Below are 22,411 nucleotides of genomic sequence, written 5' to 3'. Positions count from 1 at the left end.
AGAGAGAATGAGCTCCAGACTAAGGAGAATAAGAAGGTCTAAAGCCCCAGGTGAGTGGAGTTAATGAAAAGTCATACTGGGCTGAGGCCGAGACTCTTATTATTTCATTTGAACTGTATGTTAGGGTCCTGCTGAACAATGCCAGTAACATCAAGTTGTCTCATGTCTAAGAAGATTGGAAAGGGATAAATATTAATAATTTTTATAAAGTAGAAGGTGGATTTTTGCAAACTCCACATTAATAAGTTTGGTACCAGATGAGGGCAAAGATTCTAACATCAGTTATTGAAGAGAAAGCTTTTGAGCACTAATGAAAAAAGGTGGTAGATCACACAGGCCACCATTTTTCATAAAAAGCAGACAGCGAATGCATGTACTCTATATGGCCTTCAGCAAAGGAGGTGACAGGCTCTTCTTTCATGCTATCAAAGAAATGAAGTAATGAAAGGACAACAGAGGAGCATCAGTACTGTCATGGGCTGAATGTTTATGTCCCACCAAAATTTATACCCCAACTCCAATGGGTTGGTATTTGGAGATGGGGCTTTGGGAGGTAACTGGGGATGAGATGAGGTCATGAGGGTGGGACCCTCATGGTGGGATTAGTGCCCTCAGAAGAAGAGAATCCAGGGAGCTGCTTTCTCTCTCTGCCATGTGGACAAAGCAAGAAAAGGTGCTGTCTGCAAATCAGGAGGAGGGCCCCACCAGGAATCAAGTTGGCTGGCACCTTGATCTTGGATTTCCCAACCTCCAGAAGTGTGAGAAAGTAAATTTTGGTTATTTAAGCCACCCAGTCTGTGGTATTTTCTTATGGCAGCCTGAGCAGACTGAGACAAGTACATAGTTCAATAATCTGACCAAGAGTACTGATTAATGGGTCAGTATCCGTCTAGAAGAAGGTTCTAGTGGCTTGCTGTCCCAAGGGCACATTGCTATTCTGTTCATCGTGAAGGTACAGGAGGAAAAAAATGAACAACCATTCCATAGCTGGTGACAAGCTGGGCAGAATGGTTAAACTGAGAAGACAAAATAAGGGTTCAAAAATACTTATTAGAAATGTGAGAGGTAAAAATAAGGTCTTCCAATTTTTGAATCCTAGAGATCAAATACACAATGAGAGGTATAGAATATGTGATTGAACAGAAGCACTTGTACAAAACAGACTTGGGAATTTTAGTTAACAGAATGCTCAATCCCAACTCCACAGCTCATTAGCCATCTAAAAATTGCGGGCTAGTTTATTGGGTACTTTAACTTGGTGAATGCATACGAGAGGGCGGGAGGGTGTTGCATAGTGCATGGCACTTAGTAGCTATTTAGTAAGGTTAACTTCCTTTCCTTCCCTCCCAGTGCGAGTCAGCATTTTATGGGCCTTCCAAGAAAAAAAAAAAAGTAGTCCTTGATGGCATGAGTGAACACAGGTCCTGGAATGTTGGCGGTGGTTCACCCTGTTTCGTGTTTCCTACCTACTGTCTGCCTCTGGTTCTGGCAGGGGAAACAGGAGGGTGAGGGGACTCAAAGGCTCCTTCAGACACAGGAACCGAGGGTCACTCAGTCATCGGTGAATGACATCCCTGTGGAGTACGTGAAGGAACTGAGGGTGTTTCTCTTAGAGAAAGGGGCAGATAATGTAAGGGCGATTTTCAAATATCTGAAAGGCTGCCTTTCTGGAAGAGTGATTAACTTTTATTAAAAGCTACAGAAACCAGATTTGAGCTCAGTATGAGGAAGAACTTTCTAGTAGTCAGAATTGCCCCAAAGATAATGTGGACTCCTCAAGACCCTGGAGGCGGTTCAAAAACAGTGTGGACAATTATTCATTCATTCATTCAACAGATATTTGTTGAGAATTTACCATGTGCCAGACACTGTTTTGGGTTCTGGGTCTGTATTGAGAAACGAAAACAGACGGACATCTTTTATATCTTCCCCAATGTGTTTAGAATGCCTAGAAACAAAATCCTAATGGAACCAAACCATCGCATCTAAAGTGTCATTATGGGCTACTTACGGTTGGCATGTTTTTGACGATACTTGGAAATAGCGTTGGCGGCTGTTTCTGTTGATTCTGCTGCTTGGGCGGTTGCTGGACACCCGTGTTCTGTGGCGGCTGGATGGACTGCAGTGGCTGGTGGCTGTTTTTCGGCTGGGGCTGTCCGGCAGTCTGGTCACTTATGTCTGGCAGAGGCTTAGGTTCTAGATCAACTACAGGTGGCTTTGACTCTAGTGGTTGCACATGCTTATTTAAAGTCTGTTTCGGTTCCAGATGATGTGAGGAAGGGCCTAATACTTGACCGACTTGAAAATATGGGTGTTTCAATGCCTAAAGAAGCATGGAAATAACAAATGGAAAAAGGTTTCACCTAAATTTATTGCATATAAACTCTTGTCCAGCGCTGGGCTGGACTAGTCCACCACTAGTCTAGGTAAGTTTCAGAGATTTAGAAAGCATCCAGTTTTCCCCTTATGTGATGACTTTAAAAAGATACCCAGAAAAAAAAATGATTTGAGAAGAAAATTTCATTAAAAAAAATGAAAAAGTACATATTAGTAGAAAGAATGTATAACTCACTTGTAATTTTAACATCCAGTCAAGGCAACTGTTCTTGTAAAGACTCCGTATAGAACACAAAGTCTAGCTTATAAGCAGTGGCTGAATTTGAGGGATTAACTCAAACTAAAACACTAGATACTGATAATGTTTTAGACTCCATAAAGGCATTAAGAAATGAGTTAAGAAAACCTTCCTTGTAGTTTATTTTAAATGATTAACTCTAACATCATATAAAATTCAGGGTTATTTTTAGCCTAACTATAAGTATGTGTCTACTAGCAATAAAAAAAAATTCTAAGAAATTGAAATAAGCTTTAACACTATAACAGCAAAGAGAAAGTACTTATGGGAATAAACTGTACAAGTACTAGTAAAAATGGTCACTGAGTTTTCACTAGATCAGTCATCAAATCACTGTTACTGCATGGAAGTGGGGGGTAGGGGACAGAGCTGGTGACCATCTGGGTGACACAGGCTAGAGCAGTGGTTCTCAACTGGGGGTATTTTGCCCCTTCGGAGACGTTTTTCTTACTGTCACAACTCGGGGGCTGGGAGGCGCTCCGGGCATCTAGGCACGCTGTCAGAGATGCTGCTTAACATCCTACAACGAACAGGACAGCCTCCCCACAGCAAAGAATTAGCGGGTCAAAAATGTCAGAAGTACCGAGGTTGGTGAAAACTGGTCTGGAGAGTGTCTGAAGCTCTCTGTGCAGCTCAGCTGTGGATACAGGTCCCCTTATCAGTACTGCATGTCTGGGTGGGGAGGGAAGTTCCCAGTTCTGCTGTTTTGTGTGTGTGTGTATCGGGGAAGGGGCTGCCCCTTAAGATAATGAAGCCCTGTTCCCCTGCGCTGCCTGCCCTAAGCCAGTACCCGCCTACGTGGAGGCGTAGCCCTGACCCACAGTTAACTTCTCGGGCGTGCAGGGGCAGATTTTAGATGGACAGAGGCAACTCCTGTAACTTAACCTCTCCCTGTCTCCCTGCTTCCACTAAAAAGCAGGGCAGTGAAATAGTAAACAAGGAAGAGGTGAAGGGCAGGGAGGTGTATATTTTGGCAGAGGTAGAAAAAGTGTTTCTTCTAAGTTTCCCCTTAGAAACTTCGTTGTGTCCCCTACCACACCTGATGTGTGTGTTAACTACGTGGACATTGCTAAGTGGAACTCAGCAACTGTAGACGATTTAAATACATCAGTACCTGACACATAGAAGGACTCAGGTTCTGGATTAAGTAGCCCCATTAATTAGTATGTCACTGTTCCTAAGTCAATAATATACATTTTGGAGCTAGAAGCTTTATGAATGTTTTGTAATTCCAGGGCTTCATCTGTAACTTTTCCTCTTTAAGATACCAGCTACCATCCTTAAAGAAACAGAGGATCTTTAAAAAATAATAACTTCTTTTTTCCTGTTTGTTAAGGGAATATTGATTGAATAGAATAAGGAATGTATAGAAAGTTCTCAAGAAGAAATTAAAATCATCTCGAAAGCCAACACCAGGAGAAAAGTACTGCTCACATTTTGATGTTTCTCTTTTCAGAACTTCTTTCTAGTCTTTCAGGCACATACACACATATATATATAGATTTTACCTTACACAGACTTGCAGCTTCTGCAACTGTAAGTACCTCATGCCAGTACCCCACTGTTGTAATTACTATCACTTTACAGATTATTTTAACGTCTGATAGGGCAAGCTGTCTAACCCTACCACTGTGCTCTGATTACTTATTACTGTTCAAACCTGTCTTGGCTATTCTTTCCTATTTGTTCTTCCAGTTGACCTTTAGAAAATATCGTCTCAAGTTAAATTTTTTAAAAGCCAAATAATTATTTGGTTTATTTCAATCCTCAATTTAAATAACAATAAGAATACCATAAAGCCTGTTAGGACTTTTTTTTTTTTTTTTTTTAATTTTATTTATTTATTTATGCGGAACACGGGCCTCTCACCGCTGTGGCCTCTCCCGTTGCGGAGCACAGGCTCCGGAAGTGCAGGCTCAGAGGCCATGGCTCATGGGCCCAGCCGCTCCGCGGCATGTGGGATCTTCCCGGACCGGGGCACGAACCCACGTCCCCTGCATCGGCAGGCAGACTCTCAACCACTGCACCACCAGGGAAGCCCCAGGACTTTTTAAGTTAAGCCCTTTGCAGATAAAACCATGGCGTTTTTAAGACCATGAGACAGGGTTCATCTGTAGGTGTTGAGGGTATAGTCACACAGGAGCCAAGCATGGGTATCACACGCTGCCCTCTTGTGGGAGCCGGAGACGGAGCATTACTCCAGTCCTGTGGAGGGATGATGCTGCCGTGTCGAGGGAACCCGAGTCCTCTACACGGTAGGAGGGCGTCGGAAAGTCTACGAGGTTGTCTAACTGAAGAGATGCTCTTTTATTACCTGTGACAAGTTTCTTCCTAATTAGCTTGTCACGTGCCTGAATTTTTTTTTTGACTTTTACTTTCTTCTTTATTCTTTTAAACTATGAAATGAACACAAGCTCATCATAAACATTTGGAGTCATACACAGAATACAAACTATCCTGTGCAAATCAGGTCGACATTTTTCTAATTCTAAATCTGATTTTTTGTTATTTCGTAGTTGTCTTTCTAGCCCATTTCCCACCATTGCCCCATTCCCATTCATCCTCCAGTTCTGCCACTGCCTCCATGTTTAGAGCTCTATCACTTTGCCAGAGAATGAAGGGAAAGGAAGATGCTAGATGGAAAAAAAGTGTGAGCAAATTCCAACATTTTTAATGCCTAGTGTAAATGTCATTTCCTTGCAAATTCTTCCTTAAATTTACCACCATCCTTCCTCTGGGTGGAAGGATCATCCCTGTACATCTGTCTGTTAACTGTCTCTAAATTATCAAAGCCCTCTGTCCCCCAAAAAAGTGTGGTAGAAAATTGAGTACTTGCAGGATGTTCCACCAGGCCAGGAAAGGGGTCGTATATTCATATCTGAAATTCCAACCACCTCACATACTACCAGGCACTTAGTTTCTTAGTTTGTGCTCAATAAATATTGAAGGAATAGTGATTTCAAAACTTCCTTGAAAGGTTATTGAAGTGGACATCCATTCTCTGTCCAGAAGCCATTGTGCCTTCATAGCCAACCACTTACTTCGTTTGGTGGTGGTGGAGGGATCGTTTTTCTCCTAGTGTACGTCATCTAAGTGGAATAGTAAATCCAAATGCCTCTACCCCCACCTCAAAAGCCAGAGAAGTACAGCCTTTTTCCCCCAGACAGTTATCCTCACCGTTTAGTTTTCTAAGGCTCTTGTGGCTTAAACAACAGAAATGTATTTTGTCACCATCCTGGAGGCTAGAAGTCAGAGATCAAAGTGTCGACGTGCCTGAATTTTTATCATTAGAGATTAATTCCTTTCAACCTCAACCTCCACAGGGTTCCTCATTTGAACCACAAAACAGAAAATCATTGGAGTGGCTATTTTTGCAATTCTCCCAAGAATCTTATATGCCTAGAAGTTAAATCATAACATACACTGGATGCCTTAAGCTTTAGGGCTTAATTCTCTTGGTAAAACTCTGGTTGAAAATAGACTTGTCTTTGTAAAGAAAAATATCCCCGATATTGTAAAACCTCAAATTAAAAAAACAAACAAACCCCCACACACAACTATACCAGGGAGATCTGTCTTACCTGGCTTGCTGTTGGTCGTTTCTTGGGATTCCAACTCAACATTTCAGTCATAAGCTGAATAGCTTCACTACTGGCATTGGGAATAAGAGTTTTTAAGTTTATAGGAACACACTGGGGAAAGCGGAAATTCATAGAGGATGCAAGCTGGTACCCTTCCGGCCAGTCACTCTGTTTAAGGAATATATAAGTGGGGGAGGGGAGGCAATAAGTAATTTGTTTTTAATGATCAATTTAAAACAGAGTAATAATATAAAAATCACTTGTGTATGAAAATTTTAATGTTGACTCATATAAATAAATGTGAAAATGAAATACCAGACCACATACACAATTCAGTGCTATAAACAGTATAGAAAGAACAGTGAGTTGAGAATTAGGGAAAAAATGAGAAAGCACTTTCATAAATTTCAAAATGTTAAACTCTGGTCTTTTGGATCTCGATGGTGATGATGGTACCCAGGTGGCTCTGAACAAGTAAGGACAAGCGATGTACAAAGACACTGATTATTACAAAGATCCTCATTATATGTTATACATTGCATCCAATGTCAAAAACTGCACATAGCTGGGAAATGAGTTACGTTGAAGCTTTAATAGCTGCGTTAACTTGACTAATGTTAACTACGAGGCACACACTCATTTAATTCAGGTGTAATTATACAAACTTAAACTTATTAAATAAGTGCATCTCAGAAAGTGAAGTCTAGCTGAGTGCAATAGTTAATTGAAAAGTACTCAGTTCAAGAAATTAAATATCCATGGCAGAGGTATATAAATGTAAACAAGAAAAGGTTAAGAGAAAATAAAATCCAGGACACCTGGCATTAATGCGTTGATCCCAATGGACATTCACAGAACAGGTAGGAAAGAGGCTAAGCATGTAGTCATCGGCTGGTCATCAGACCAAAGTTAAATACATAGAATTCTAAATATAGAGAAATTTCCCTTAAGTTCTTACAGAAAGGTAAGCCCCTTTTTTCTACAGTCTGGTGGGATTCTGGCTTCTTGCAGCCCTCATCCCATCCCAATACAAAAAAAGACTGATGATAAGAAAATTAACCCTTAAAGCGTCAGCCTTTTTGAAAATGAAAATATCAGCTAGCTGCCCCAAAGTTACAAATAATCAAAAGTGACAACAACTTACGGACAAAAGTACTTACTTTTTTGGGAGTCCCTAAAACTTGGCAAATCTTAAAGATTTCATCGACCTCACTTGTCCCTGGGAAAAGTGGTCTTAACGTGTATAGTTCAGCCATTATACTCCCAACAGCCCACATGTCAATGGGAGAGCTATAAACTGAAGATCTTAATAAAACTTCAGGAGCACGATACCTATGAAAATGGAAAACAAAACAAAACAGGCCATTGTGCTTGTAGTTTCAGAGGTGGAATGGCAGTAGTATGTTGTTTGGTCAGGCATTTCAATCGAGAACCAGGTATTAACTGCCTTCTCTGTGTCAGGCATCTCTCTGCACAATGTGTTGGGTTTATATTGACTAGCACACATTTTTCCTGACCACAAGCAAGTAGTGGAGCTCAAGACAACTATAAACGAAATGTCCAAGTGGCCTAAGACAGGGACTCCAACAAATAACTGTGGAAATGCTATATAATACATTAAGAAAAGGCGGAGAAGCTCTGAATGGAAGCAGATACGTTCTGAATGGGAGCAGTCGTATAATTTTACAACACATTAAATCCTGATATATTCACATGAAGGATCGAAAACAAAAGACTGACAAAGATTATCCCTGAGTAGTGGGCTTTCTCCCGTCTTTTTTTAAAAAAATTATTTTATTGAAGTATAGTTGATTTACAATGTTGTGTTAATTTCTGCCGTACAGCAAAGCGATTCAGTTATACATATATATACATTCTTTTTTGTAGACTTTTCCGTTATGGTTTATCACAGGATATTGCATATAGTTCCCTGTGCTTGTTTATCCGTCCTTCTTTTGGCTTATCTGTTTGAAAGTGCTGATTCCTCAATTGACTCAATTTCCTTAATTGATAATATTTCTAATTAGAAAAATACTCTATTTATAAGGCAAAGGTAGCTGGTGGAGGATATTCTCAATTTTTTTTCCATGTTGAAATGCATAAACGTTTCAGCCTAAATGCTTTGCAGTGTTGTCCTTTGGCTTCCACTCAGAGTAGCTGTCTTGGACAGCTTTGAGATATAATTCACATAACATACAGTACATCCATTTAAAAGCATACAGTTCAGTGGCTTTAAGTATATTCACAAGAGTTGTGCATCCGTCATCACAATCAACTTTAGAACATTTTCATCACCCCCAAAAGAACCCCCACACCTCTCCAACAGCCCTGCACTCTCATTTCTCTAATCTACTGTCTGTCTGTGGATTTACCTGTTCTGTCACTTCACATCAATGGAACCATACACTGTCTGGTCCTTTGTGACTGGCTTCTTTCACTGAACATGTTTCCAAGGTTTATCCATGTTGTAGCATATATCAGTACTTCTTCCTGTTTATTGCCGAATAATATTCCACGGTATGGCTAGACCACATTTTGTTTATCCATTCATCAGCTGATGGACATTTGGGGTTTTCCCACTTTTTGGTTATTATGAGTAATGTTGCTGTGAACATTCGTATACAAGTTTTTGTGTGGACGTACGTTTTCATTTCTCTTGGGTATGTACCTAGGTGTGGGATTTTGCTGGATCACATGGTAACTATATGTTTAACCACTGAGGAGCTGCCAGGCTGTTTTGTACCATTTTTCACTCCCACCAGCAAAGGAGGGTTCTAGTTCCTCCACATCCTTGCCAACACTTTTTATTATGTTTTGATATTTTTAGGAGACGAAATTGTTTTGAATGTTTTGCCAAATTTAGATACTGAAAACAAGTATTCTCAATTTCATTCCATTTCAGTATAGAATCTAAATTTACCCAGTTGAAAATAGAAGCTCCTTAAAAAGATTCTTCCCTGCAAGAGGAGATTTTCCAATTCTAATTATACATTTAAAAAAGATAAAACTAGGGCTTCCCTGGTGGCGCAGTGGTTGAGAGTCCGCCTGCCGATGCAGCGGACACGGGTTCGTGCCCCGGTCCGGGAGGATCCCACATGCCGCGGAGCGGCTGGGCCCGTGGGCCATGGCCGCTGAGCCTGCGCGTCCGGAGCCTGTGCTCCGCAGCAGGAGAGGCCACAACAGTGAGAGGCCCGCGTACCACAAAAAAACAAACAAACAAACAAAAAAGATAAAACTAGCACACTTTGAGCTCTTATTTAATTTGTTCAGTTCCTCCTTTGCTTTTGTAGGGATAAATATCATTATCTTCCTGTTTGCAAACTTCATTTTCAATAATTGCAGTTTCCCGTAAACTTCAAAAGCTTTGGGGTTTTGGCGTCCATTTATCAAAAATTCTGAATGAAGATTTCCAAGTGATTTGAAGCAAAATGCCAAGATATGAAGGGATTATTTACAAGAAAAGCTAGATACCACTGTAAATCATTTAAATTGACTTACAAAGTAGTTTTTCAAAGGCTCAAACAATTCTAAACTTCGAATGACAGACGGCAAAGAGAGAACGCACACGCAGCCGTGCTGCCGCCGTTTCTGTAGTCGGCATCAGGAGCGTCACAGAAATCCTGCAGTGCAGTTACCCTCTGCGTGTATGTGTAATGTGTAAATTCTGACAACTGCAGCTTATTTTGCTCGGTAGAATGCAAATTTAGCAGCTTATTTGGATGCAGTTACAAAATAGATATGCATCTTAACCAATCCAAATAAATGTCTGCTTTCTGGGTTTCTTAATTTAGTAAGAATACTGTTTTTGTGATGCTAGGCTTCACTAAAACTTGTATTACCACGGCAAAAATAAGTTTATTTTCAAAGATTTTAACTGAAGTTAAATAGCATTCATAGCAATGTCAGACATTTCACTTTTCAAGGAATGACCTTCCAAAAGCTTCACTTTGATTCTCCGAATTGTGATGAAAAAAATCAAATGATTATTAGAAATCAGGTAACTGATTTTTCTCTTCGAAGCCAGTTGGAAGGCACTCATTTAAAACTGACATGGTTAATTAGCCATGTGTTGAAGTGTGAACTTGGTTTATGGGTCTCTCATGTCACCAGATCGGACCAGGGAGGAATCGGGAAGCATACAGCGGAGGTCGATCAGACGTGTCCCAGCTTGTTTTAACGAAACTGTTGATAACCGAGACTGTCCGCAGCAAACCGGGACATATTGTCACTCTTTCCAGGCTCTGTCCTCAGACTTCTTTTCTTCTCTAACCACACTCAGTCCCTTAGTGACCTCACCCAACCCTGTAATTTTTAACACTGGGGTGTCCCAAGTTTACATCTCCAGCCCAGCCCTGCTCCCTGAACCCCAGGTTATAGGTCCCACCGCCTACCGTGACATCTCCCCGTGGTTGTCTCAGAGGCACCCCTCAACCCGAAACACAACTGCGCCTTCCCCCACGAGCTCCACAGCAGCCCCGTCTCCATCAGGGCTGACTCCAGCCCTCTGGCTGCTCATGGAAAAGACCCTGAAGTCTCTGACTCCTTCATCTTATTCCCCACATCTGCTTCACCAGGAAATCACATCTGCTCTGTTTTAAAACACACCCAGCATCTTACACCTGTCACCACCTCCATGGCCACCAGATCCAAGTCACTGTCATTTTCTGCCCAAGATAGTGCAACAGCCTCCTCCTTGGTCTCCCTGCTTCTGCCTCTGCTCCTCTAGACCCTTTTCAGGACGGCAGCTCAGAGCCCTCCAGGGGCCCCCTGGTTCTCTCCGATGAGCATGACATCCCAGTCCTTACATCCGGCCACCCCACAAACGCTCTGACCTCATTTCCCGCTCCCACCCTCCTTATTCACTCTGCTCTTTGCAGAGTCCACGGTGGCACTCCTGTCCGTAGGCCTTTACGCTCAGCATTTTCTCTGCCTGAAAGCCTCTTGCCTCCCAGCATCTCCCCAGCCCGGCATCAGTGAGACCGCCTGTTGAAAACAGCAACATACCCCTTCCCTCCCCTGTCTCTTCCAATCCCCTGTCCCTTTCCAGACTTTATTTTTCTGTATAATAATATGTAGAGATGTACATGTATCACTATCTGATACTCAGATATTCTTAATTGTTTTTATTGGAATACAATATACGTACAGAAAAATGCACACGTCCTAAGAGTACAGCTTGCTGAATTTTCACAGTTAGAACATACCCATGGGCCCAGCACCCAGACCAAGGAACTGCGTGTTACCAGCTCCGCAGAGGGCCCCTCCTCTGCGCTCTTCCAGTCACTACTGCCCCTACCCCGACCACGTAACCGCTATCCTGACTTTTAACAGGTTCGTTCTATTTTTGTACTTTATATAAATGGAAGCACATAATGTGTGCTCTTTTTCTGTTTGGCCTCTTGCTCACAACATTGTGTCTGTGAGATTCATCATATTGTTTACGTAGTTGTAGGCCTTCATTCTCTTTGCTGTGAAGTAGTCCACTGGGTGAATATATATGCCTCTGGTGATGGACATTTGGGTAGTGTGCAAGATGGGACTGTTACGTGCTTGTGATGAACGTGTGTATGTCTCTCTGTTGGTAACTCAGGACATTCTTTGTTTGTTTATGTATTGGCTGTCATGTAAGCAGCATGAGGCAGAGATTCTTTTCTGTTTCGTTCACGTCTGTGTTCCCAGCGCCTAAAATAGTATCCAGCACATAACGGGTTCAATAAATGTTTGTTGAATGAATGAATGGATGCGTGAAATCCTTTTTCCTTCCCTTTTCATTTATCACAAGAGTCATGAGGCAATCCTTCTCTCTCTCCAAAGAATACAAAAAAAATTCAGTTCTACATTTTGCTTTAAATACTTGATATGGAACCTCCAGAAAGATGTGTAACGATCTACTTACTGTAGGAAAGCGTCAACAGAGACATATGCCTCTGGACCGTTGCTAAAAACTACTCACCATCTGGTGGATACATAATCAGTATACGGTGGCTGTGACCTTAATTCTCTTGCCAGTCCAAAGTCGGCAATTTTCACAAGTTCTGGGCCCATACAAAGCAAGTTTTCTGGTTTCATATCCCTATGAAAAAAGCCTTGGTAATACAGAGAGGAAAAACAATAATAAATCATCGTATCTAGACATATTTGATTTACTAACAAGATAGCTGAGCCTCTCTGTTCTAATTAGGAAGGTGAGCTTAGGAAAAAAATAAACCATATTTATTGTCTACACAGTGATGGGAGGTGGGGACCCTGCTTTCAAAATAATTTGGCGAGGAAGTTCATACAGTATATGTGGCCATTAAAAATAAATATCCACATGTATTTCTGTTTGTGGATGCGGTGAGTTCAGGCACTGGGTTAGAAACTGCCACACTATGATTATCTCCGCTAATTTGAACAACACCCTTAAGGAGGTATTATGATCACCAGTGGGTAGCAGATGAGGAGGTTGAAGCTTGGAGAGAAGCAGTCTAGTGAAAGCTGAAGGAGCGCTGCATATCAGGCTTCAGTCAGTGAAGCTGGTCTTATCACTGCTCTACCACGTTGTAGTTTAACCTGCGATTCCTTGAGTATAATCACTTTGAGAAGTCCATTAAACACAAATAGAACGCCACACATTTGAATCAACTCCTTCCTTTAAAATTATTTAACAGCTCAGTTCTCCCCTGGTAGCTGCGTTGTTGAAACAACCCCAATAATTATAATGCTTATTTACCAATTTAATGTATAAAATAAATGGTTAGTTACCAAAGCTGCATGGCAGCCCAATGAAAATGAGGGCAGAAAGCCCTCCTTGCAAATGTCTAAGGAATAGGTAAAGCACACTGGTTGTACACAGATGACTTGTATCCTAATGACTTTGCAGGGTGGAGAATTAAGAACGGGCCTGGTCATCAATTGTAGGTGACCATCATCATCACCAGAGGGTTTTCATGCAGATTTGAGCTAGGAAGTCTTTTCTAAACCTAAACTTTTTTAACCCCTTCAAAGCCAGCGTGGGCTCTCCGTGACATCTACAACAGTTCTGTACTCTGCTTACCTGGTACTCCTTACTCAAAATAGCTACTGAGATCCATCCATTTCGCTAACTTCCAAGAGAAACACATCGTAATTTCATAATATGAAGACAGGAATGGGAGCACGTGTGATGGTGAAGTGACATTAATCCATAAAATCTTAATTAAACCACAGTTGAGGTTTTCCCCATCCTCACTAATATAAATATATTGGTAACTTGGTCCTAACTTTAACTAAAATATTAGTCCATTTCTTTTGACAGCTACTGTTTTTAAAATATCTATTTTCTCAAAGGATTACATCTGAGATGTTTACGAACTATGGCAAGAATAATTTAGCTTTTGTAAAAATGTCTATTGTTCCTGGAGTCTGGTTTCCCAGATCACTATGTAGGCACTTATAAAGCCAACTCTAGATTACTCATATGTTATTTACTTTCATCAACAATTTTTAAATTCCAAGCTGGTTTCCTCCTTCAATCCCTTATGCTCTGAAGTTGCTGATAGTTGATAAATATCCAAGGAATCTAAGCCAATTTTATTACTAGCCTAAAAAATACCAGCAAAACACAAAACTCTTTCCAAAAAGCAGAGAATTCCTGAGGCTTTTGGTTTTCCACATCACACTTGCTTCCATTAGCATAAATTAACGCAGGCAAATATCGAGAGTTAACCATGCTGACCAGAGTTTAAAAATGAGTTGAAGACCAGGAATCCAATATGAACAATTAAAATAGCATATATCCTTTACATTCCATGTAATTAATAAATGACTGACTTTTATCAATGGATTGTAATATATTTTCATGGGTTTTAGGCTTTTAAAGACCTTAATAGTTTACATAAGACAAAAAACCCCTGGGGATTCAGGAATGTTCTTACAATGTGTATATGGAATTCTGCATAGCATTTCTAGAAAATAAATTATTTCCTGTAGCAGTTAAAAGAGAAAGGAGAAAAGAAAATATAAAATATAGGATGAGACATGAAAGGAGGCTAATAATGGTGATTTCTGAATGCCTGTGCTCACAGTGCAGCAATGGTATGATATAAACTAGCCTAATTTAATATCTAAACATCTAGTGATGCTAAACTAGAATCATTAAAAATTAATGATCATTAAATCACTAAAATTTTTCGTAATAATATTAACTTTATTTTGGTTTGATAGATACGCAAAAAACTATAAATTAAGATTACATAAATAAGAAATGCATAAAAATAATTTCTCCAAATATAGAAATAACTAAATGTAAATACTAAGGAAGACTAGAAAATACCATAGCACAGGTGCTTTAAACTGTTTAAGTGTTAATTATTGATCATGATAGATCAGAGCATTCCAATCTTTTCCAAAAGAGGGACCTGTTTTTTTTTTTTTTTCATTTCCATGGTAAAATTAGGTGGAATGAGGTAGCAGGATGGGGTTAACTGAGACTAAAGGCTGATGATCAAACTGTAAAAAAATTCTGCTGTAGAGGAAGATAGTTACAGATTATAGAAATTCTATTTTCTATAGAATTATAGAAATTCTAAATTTTTAAAATAAAACTGTCAGTTAGTAGGCACATACTCCAAACTTGTAGTTATCCAATATAATATTATTTAACAGTTTGTATACAATTCCTATGCATGACTGTGACAGTAATCTAAAGGGGCAGGGCAATGAAACCTACCATGTTTATGGATAAATGCCAGCCCTTGCAATATTTGATACATAATATTTCTGATGACCGACTCAGGGAACAACTTGTTTCTGTGAAGAAATGAACAAATAAACAGTGATGTAATTCAATTTGTAAAAAGAATGCTGTACACTAAAGGTTCAGTTATAGTATCAGAGCAGAGCTTTTGTATATTGGTCTTCAGCTGACATGGAAAAGAAGTTTACTTGAATAAAAAAGGCTTGTAAATTAATCCTCAAAAACAATATTTCAGGAAGTTAAGCTACCAAAAACAAAGTGTAAAAATACCACTAACCTCAAATAGCCCTTTACCATGTACAGTTGTTAATGGTTTAATTTATACTTTTGACATTGAATAGTGTTCTAAACAATATCACTTTAATTTCCTTTTAATTTAGAAATCCAGAATTGAATCATGAAATTCCAAAGTTGAGTCTTTTTAATGTTCATTTGCAATTGCATTCACCACTTCCACTTATATATATATTTAAAATCATATGAAAGTATAATATTTCATGTACTTAATTTTTTCTTCAAAATTATATCTCAGTATACCATGGATATGTTTATCATTTCATATATTTTGAAGAGCATAAATTATTATTAGAAGCCCAGAAGATTACCCATAATCCCACCACCTGATAAGGAAACTATTTTGATTTTTCAGCATTCTAATCCAGCCCTAATCCATCTGTGTGTATAACTTTTATATTAGGTGTCAATGTTACATAAATACAACTTTGGTTTCTGTTTTTTATTCACTTATAAGCACTCTTATAATCTTCATAATTATCACTTTTAATGGCTACAAAATAATGACATCAGTATTATACACTGTAATTACCAACCTATTCTCCCATTGATAGTTATTTATTTTAAATAGTTCAAAGAGGTAAGTGAAGCTTGGTATAGTCATTTAACAGAACACACTAGCTATGGTAACTATGAAGATTATGTGTCAGCATTAAAAAATGCATATAGGGCTTCCCTGGTGGCGCAGTGGTTGAGAATCTGCCTGCTAATGCAGGGGACGCGGGTTCGAGCCCTGGTCTGGGAAGATCCCACATGCCATGGAGCAACTAGGCCTGTGAGCCACAGCTGCTGAGCCTGCGCGTCTGGAGCCTGTGCTCCGCAACGGGAGAGGCCGCGATAGTGAGAGGCCCACGCATCGCAATGAAGAGTGGCCCCCACTTGCCACAGCTAGAGAAAGCCCTGGCACAGAAACGAAGACCCAACAAAGCCAAAAAATAAATAAATAAATACATTAATTAATTTTAAAAAGTGCCTATAAGTGAATAAATCAAACAGAAAAATGCATCACCACTAAAATTACAACTACATAGAAAATATGCATGTCTGTATACAGGAGCTAGAAAGAACTCTAGAAAAATAAACACTGATTTGAGAGGTAGAATATCCTTTACTTTTATTTTAACTGCTATTAATGTCATAATGATATCAGCCTGAAACATAACAGGCATTCAATACAGTATTTTTTGAAAGAAGGAATGATATGATTAAAGAAAAATTCACTGACCATCCTTAGACCTTGAGAGAGAGAGAGAGTGTGTGTGTGTGTAAGAAATATATAGAGAGAAATCAACATCATTCTACTGGGAAATTCATTTCATATTTTAGGCCCTTTTGCTGAACAACTCTGGCTTTAAAAACAGACAAAATGGACATTAAGCTCCCAGATGTGACCAGCAGCTACCACCAAAATGTTATCCTCTCCAAGCTCATGGCAGGCGACTGAAACTCTCCTTCTTTAGAGATTCTGTTTGTTTGTTTAAAAATTAAAATGAGAATTTCCTTGGGACTGGTAACACATTTTTATGATTCACTTAAGCATTCTAATAAACAAGTGTATTAGATCCTTTCTTAAAAGCAACTTCATTCTTTCCTCCATTCCTTCATTAACCTTTTGCAAGATGCTTGGGAGAGTAAGAAAGAAAATTTTCTCGATTTTGCCCAAGGCCAGCTTTATTATTGAGTATTAAACTATAGATAGATTTTTGTTTCAAAAAGTATAGATAGATAGTGTGTTTATATGAAATATTTACCTTGACTTTTAAGTTATTACCATGGAAAAATGATGGTTCTTCAACGTTAGATATTATCCTTTGATAAAGATAACTAATTTAAAGCTACCTCATGGACTGATAGATCTGTACATTACCAAGTGTGACATAATGAAGGGATCCAAGGGACTCATGGAGGAGACAATAAGGAAAAAGTTTTCATAAAGACATACCTGTCTTTCATTAATTGATAGAGGTTTTCTTTCATATATTCAAATATAAAATAAAGATGGTCATTTTCTCTGATAACTTCTTTCAGTTTAATCACATTGGCATGATTAAGTTTCTTCAGAGACTGCAATAGAGCAAATGAGCATTAAAATTCTAAAAGCAAAAAAAAAAAAAATAAAAATTCTTAAAGCAAAGTTATAGAAGTTGGCACAATCTCATCAATGCTAGGATGATAAGTACCTTAAGTAGTTTTCCATTTCTTCTAAATTCATTAATGAATTTTTAATATCTATAAAAATTTCCATGTCTAAAAACATCTAGAACATCTATTTAAGTAAGCAGTGGGCTTCCCTGGTGGCGCAGTGGTTAAGAACCTACCTGCCAATGCAGGGGACATGGGTTCAAGCCCTGGTCCGGGAAGATCCCACATGCTGCAGAGCAGCTAAGCCTGTGAGCCACAACTACTGAAGCCCACGTGCCTAGAGCCCGTGCTCTGCAACAAGAGAAGCCACCGCAATGAGAGAAGCCCTCGCACCGCAACGAAACGTAGCCCCCACTCACCGCAACTAGAGAAAGCCCAAGCACAGCAACGAAGACCCAATACAGCCAAAAATAAATAAATAAATAATTTTTTAAAAAATTAAAAAAATATAAAGTAATCAGTAATTGTCTAAGTAATGAATATAAGTGCAAAAATAAACGAGGTCAACAATAGCTGCAAAACATTTGTCACTTTTTTTTTTCTTGGTCATTAAATAGGTTTAACTTTTTCTGACTTAACTATGTGGAAAGCCATGCAAAAGTCTCCAAAAATTTATCCAAGTTATACAACATAAAATATAAAGAAATGGTATGTGTTAATTAAAAAAATTATCTTTCCTTTGATAATATGGATTAAAATGCTCTTTTAAAATTGAGAGTATACTTTTAAATATGAGGGTAGTTACTTTCTGTTCTCCACTGACATTCTGATGAGAAATGAGAAATTAGGAACATAAAAACATAAGAAATATAATTATCTTTGGTCTGCTTCCCTCAGAGAACAGAACCATCTTCTTAGCTACCATCCTCAGAAATGAGACACATGTGAGGTAGAGCTAAGGCCTTCTGGGGTTCTTTTCATCTCTGGGATTTTACCTTAACTTCTCTCAAGTTCATACATTCATCCCAAGAATAGAACTTTCTCTTCATTCTGCAATAAAAAAAGAAAAGTTTAGTGTGTGGGGACCAGGGATTTGAAGACACAATTTACACCATTGGCTTTCTTACTCTATAATTAGTTCACTTTGGGCAAAAAGCTGTGATATCTCTTTTCCTTCCTCCTTAAAAGGAGATCATCTCCCTTCTGTGTATCTCAAGGCCATTTGGTGCAGGTTCATGACTGTGTCACTTCTTGGGCAAATTGCCTAATGACTTCTCTGTGCTGCAAACTGCTTAGCTATAAAGTAGGAACTACTGCATAAGAAAATCCTATTGTAAACTGCTTAGTTCAGCACTCAGTACATGCTATTGTAGATCTCCTTATTTTTACTGCTTTCTGTGGTCAGCTACAATAAGGTATGAAGGGCATCACTACTATTATCTCTAAAATATCCTTAGTGAATCAGAATTTCAGTTATACTCATTCAGGCGCTAGAAATTTATGAAGGAGCTTGAAGAAATTGAGGGCTTACCAACTTACCAAAAGATACGTTTCAGTACTATAGACTTATAAATGTCTTGCTAAAATGATAAAAGTAAATCTAGCACAGTGCTTAATTTGAAATAAAATAGAAGTCAATTCAAATATAGTATAAAAGTATTTTAGTAAATTGATCAAATCCATGCAAAACTATACATATAATCTCTGATTCTTAAAAAGTAATTATAGAATTTTTAATCCAGTGTTTTAGAGGCTAGTTAATATATCCAAGTTCCTTTTCAAAATTTAGTACAAATTGAAACTTTTATTCTTCTTAAAAATCTGTACTAGCTGCATCCACATATACTAATATGCTGCTTTCTTTTCAGCAGTTACTAGTTATCAATACTACCCTAAGGTAACGCACGTATCTATATGCAGCAAATACAGAAGTTTCCTTGCAAAACAATTATCCCGATTTCTAAAGGAATTAATTATAAAAAATTAAACCAATTTGTTAGAATTCCTTTTAGATTCCCTGCCATCTTCTCTTTCATTTATTGATTCATCCAACACCGACATGCCAGGGTGATGAAATCAGAGATGGTTACCCTGATGCTTCCCATCTCACAGGAGATAGACTTTAGTTAACACAAAACAGACATACAAATGAGCTTTCAGGATCATGAGATGAATTGGCCAGGCCCCAGGCCTTTTTGATGAGGCAGTATTTCAGATGAGACCTGAAAGACAGAAGGTGCCAGCATGTGAAGGCTGAAGAAAAGATTCAGCCAGACAGAAACAGCTAGAAAGAGCTGGGCTGGTTAGCGGAAATGAGAGACCACCTCACGTCGATTCTTGTTCCTTTAATGCCCGGAGCTGATTTTCATGGCTGTGAGGTCACCGTTCCTGCTCTGCTTTTTCTCCCGTAGCACTTTACCCACCTTCTTGCATACCATATAGTTTACTTTTATGTTTAGTCCTTCTCCCCCTCCTCACACGCAAGCTCCTTGAGGACACCTCCACATTCCTGCTCAGTTTCTGGCACATAGGAAGTGCTCAATCAGTGTTTACTAAATGGATGGATGGATTTCGAGACCCACAGCTGGGGTCCTGAGGAGCTGTCCCACAAACAGGAGACCCTCAGGAATGGAATAGCCTCTCAGGTCCTTAAAGGGCAGAGAGCTTAGGAATATTTGTTAATTTAATGAGGTGCGGGGATCTTACCGACACCCCCTAGAATGAATTCTGTTACAGATTTTTTTTGGAGGTGGCAACAGATACCACAAGCTTTCTTACCAGTGACCTAAATTAAATTTCCCAAGGGAAAAACTCTCTTGCTTCTAGGCCTTCATACATATTATTCTTACAGCTTGGAATATTCTTCCCCTCCTCTTGAGAATTTTTGTCATTCTCGAGATCTCATTTTATGGGGGAAGCCTTCCAAGATACCTCTGCAGCACTGCTCCTCTGTGCTCCCATAGGCCCCGGTATCCCCCCATCATAGGACTGATCATATTTTGTGTTGTCACTTTTCTAATTTGTTGGTCTATTTATAACTCATCTGTCCCATCCCCATTTGTCCCGAGCACCAAGTGTAATCGTAGCTTAACAATTACGTGTTGAATGAATTTTTAAACTTTTTGCAAGCCTTCCAAATGACTCATCCTCTTCCCATTCATTTTTACTCTGTCTTTAATTAGGGTAGGAACACTGTCTGGCACATAGTAGATACTGAATGTGGCAGACACTATGACTTGTCTATCCAAGAGCCACTTTTCTTCTCTTCTTTATTAACATAGATCAGCTTTAACCCAGGGATACAAAATGGCCACCGAAGTACTCAGTTTCCCAGCTTCCCTTATTGCTACGTGTGCCACGTGACACACTCCTGGCCACTGAGGAGAAACCAGAAGTCTTCTGGAGAGGGGTGGGGGGAAGCTTTCGCTTTCCTAAAGAGAAGAAAGTACAGCAACTGACCGACAGTAACAGTAACTGTTTCAGCTCTTCCTTATTTCTTCTTACTCGGAACTCACTCAAGGCCTAGACTGCTACAGCTATGTTTTTAAATTTTTTTATTCAAGTATGGTTGATTTACAATGTTGTGTTAATTTCTGCTGCACAGCCAAGTGACTCAGTTATATGTCTCTATATATTCTTTTCCATATCTTTTCCATTATGGTTTATTACAGGATATTGAATATAGTTCCTTATGCTGTATAGTAGGACCTTGTTTATCCATTCTATATATGAGTTTTCATCTATCTGCTAATCTCAAACTCCAAGTTCATCCGTCTCCCGACCCCCTCCCCCTTGGCAACCACAAGTCTGTTCTCTATGTCTGTGAGTCTGTTTCTGTTTCACAGATAAGTTCATTGGTGTCATATTTTAGGTTCCACATATAAGTGATATCATACGATATTTGTCTTTCTCTTTCTGACTCATTTCACTTAGTATGATAATCTCTAGGTCCATCCATGTTGCTGCAAATGGCATTATTTCATTCCTTTTTATGGCTGAGTAATATTCCATTGTATATATGTGCCACATCTTCTTTATCCATTCATCTGTCGATGGGCATTTAGGTTGCTTCCATGTCTTGGCTATTGTAAATAGTGCTGCTGTGAATGCAGGGGTGCATGTATCTTTTTGAATTATAGGTTTTTCTGGGTATATGCCCAGGAGTGGGATTGCTGGCTCATATGGTAGGTCTATTTTTAGTTTTTTGAGGAACCTCCATACTGTTCTCCATAGTGGCTGCACCAATTTACATTCCCACCAACAATGTAGGCGGGTTCCCTGTTCTCCACACCCTCTCCTACTGCAGCTATTTTTTGAAGACAAAAGAACCTAAGTCTGTGATAACAGCATTGAGACAAGGTATGAGCCCTGGGCTGCCTACCTCAAAACATTTTACAATGTGAAACAAATAAATCCCTATTTAATTTACTTTTGGTTCGTTTTTTTAATTTCATACACCGAAAGCATTCCTAAATTATACACGTATGACTTCTTCTCAGCATTCAATCTATTTGACTTCTTAAAGGATTTGACCTCTCACTTCTCTCAAGGTCTTACCCAGCTCTATGCAAGTGAGGCCCAATTCCCCATTTTATGAAACTGAAGACTGAAACAAACACATGATCTTGCCACACAGAAGCAATAATGAACATTTTGTTATAGAAAACAAACCAACGGTAATAACCTTAAATGATACCGCGAGACCCAACCCTCATTCTCATTTTCTTACCCCCTCTCCTCGGAAGCCACAGCTTTCACGAAGTTTATGTAAATCTTTACAGTCCTTTTAAAGATATTTTTACGTATAACCTTATTTATGTGTAATGAAGTATTCATCTGTGTGAATTTACATAATTGCTTAACCCACAAATAAGGATGATTTCATCTCATTTTGTCTGATACTTACACCTCATTTATTATTTTTTTCTCTTGTTGCCTTAGTTAGGGTCTCCAGTTCAATCTTGATCAGTAGGGGATATAGCAGGCACTCTGGTCTTAAAACCAACTTTATAAGAAGTACCTGTAATATTTCACCTTTCAAGTCAGGGAAGTTTCTTCTTTTTCCTATTTTTCATTTCAGTTATTGTATATTGTACATTTACT

General features: G+C 39.0%; 1 protein-coding gene across 3 annotated transcripts in view; it reads right to left on the bottom strand.

The window, feature by feature from the left end:
* MAK (male germ cell associated kinase) overlaps positions 1-22,411 on the bottom strand; it is a 41,174-nt gene that overhangs the window by 17,115 nt on the left and 1,648 nt on the right. For all 3 annotated transcript variants that reach the window (XM_030881435.2, XM_060308245.1, XM_060308246.1), the window contains exons 2-8: positions 18,304-18,358; positions 17,169-17,290; positions 14,906-14,985; positions 12,170-12,302; positions 7,377-7,548; positions 6,217-6,384; positions 2,012-2,323 (exon numbers count right to left, since the gene is read on the bottom strand). In XM_030881435.2, coding sequence (XP_030737295.1) covers positions 2,012-2,323; positions 6,217-6,384; positions 7,377-7,548; positions 12,170-12,302; positions 14,906-14,985; positions 17,169-17,290; positions 18,304-18,358 — 1,042 coding nt within the window. The remainder of the gene's footprint in view (positions 1-2,011; positions 2,324-6,216; positions 6,385-7,376; positions 7,549-12,169; positions 12,303-14,905; positions 14,986-17,168; positions 17,291-18,303; positions 18,359-22,411) is intronic.

The sequence above is a fragment of the Globicephala melas genome, chromosome 11 (genome assembly GCF_963455315.2).
Source record: "Globicephala melas chromosome 11, mGloMel1.2, whole genome shotgun sequence".
Taxonomy (NCBI): Eukaryota; Metazoa; Chordata; class Mammalia; order Artiodactyla; family Delphinidae; genus Globicephala; species Globicephala melas.
This window is presented reverse-complemented; position numbering and strand designations above follow the sequence as displayed.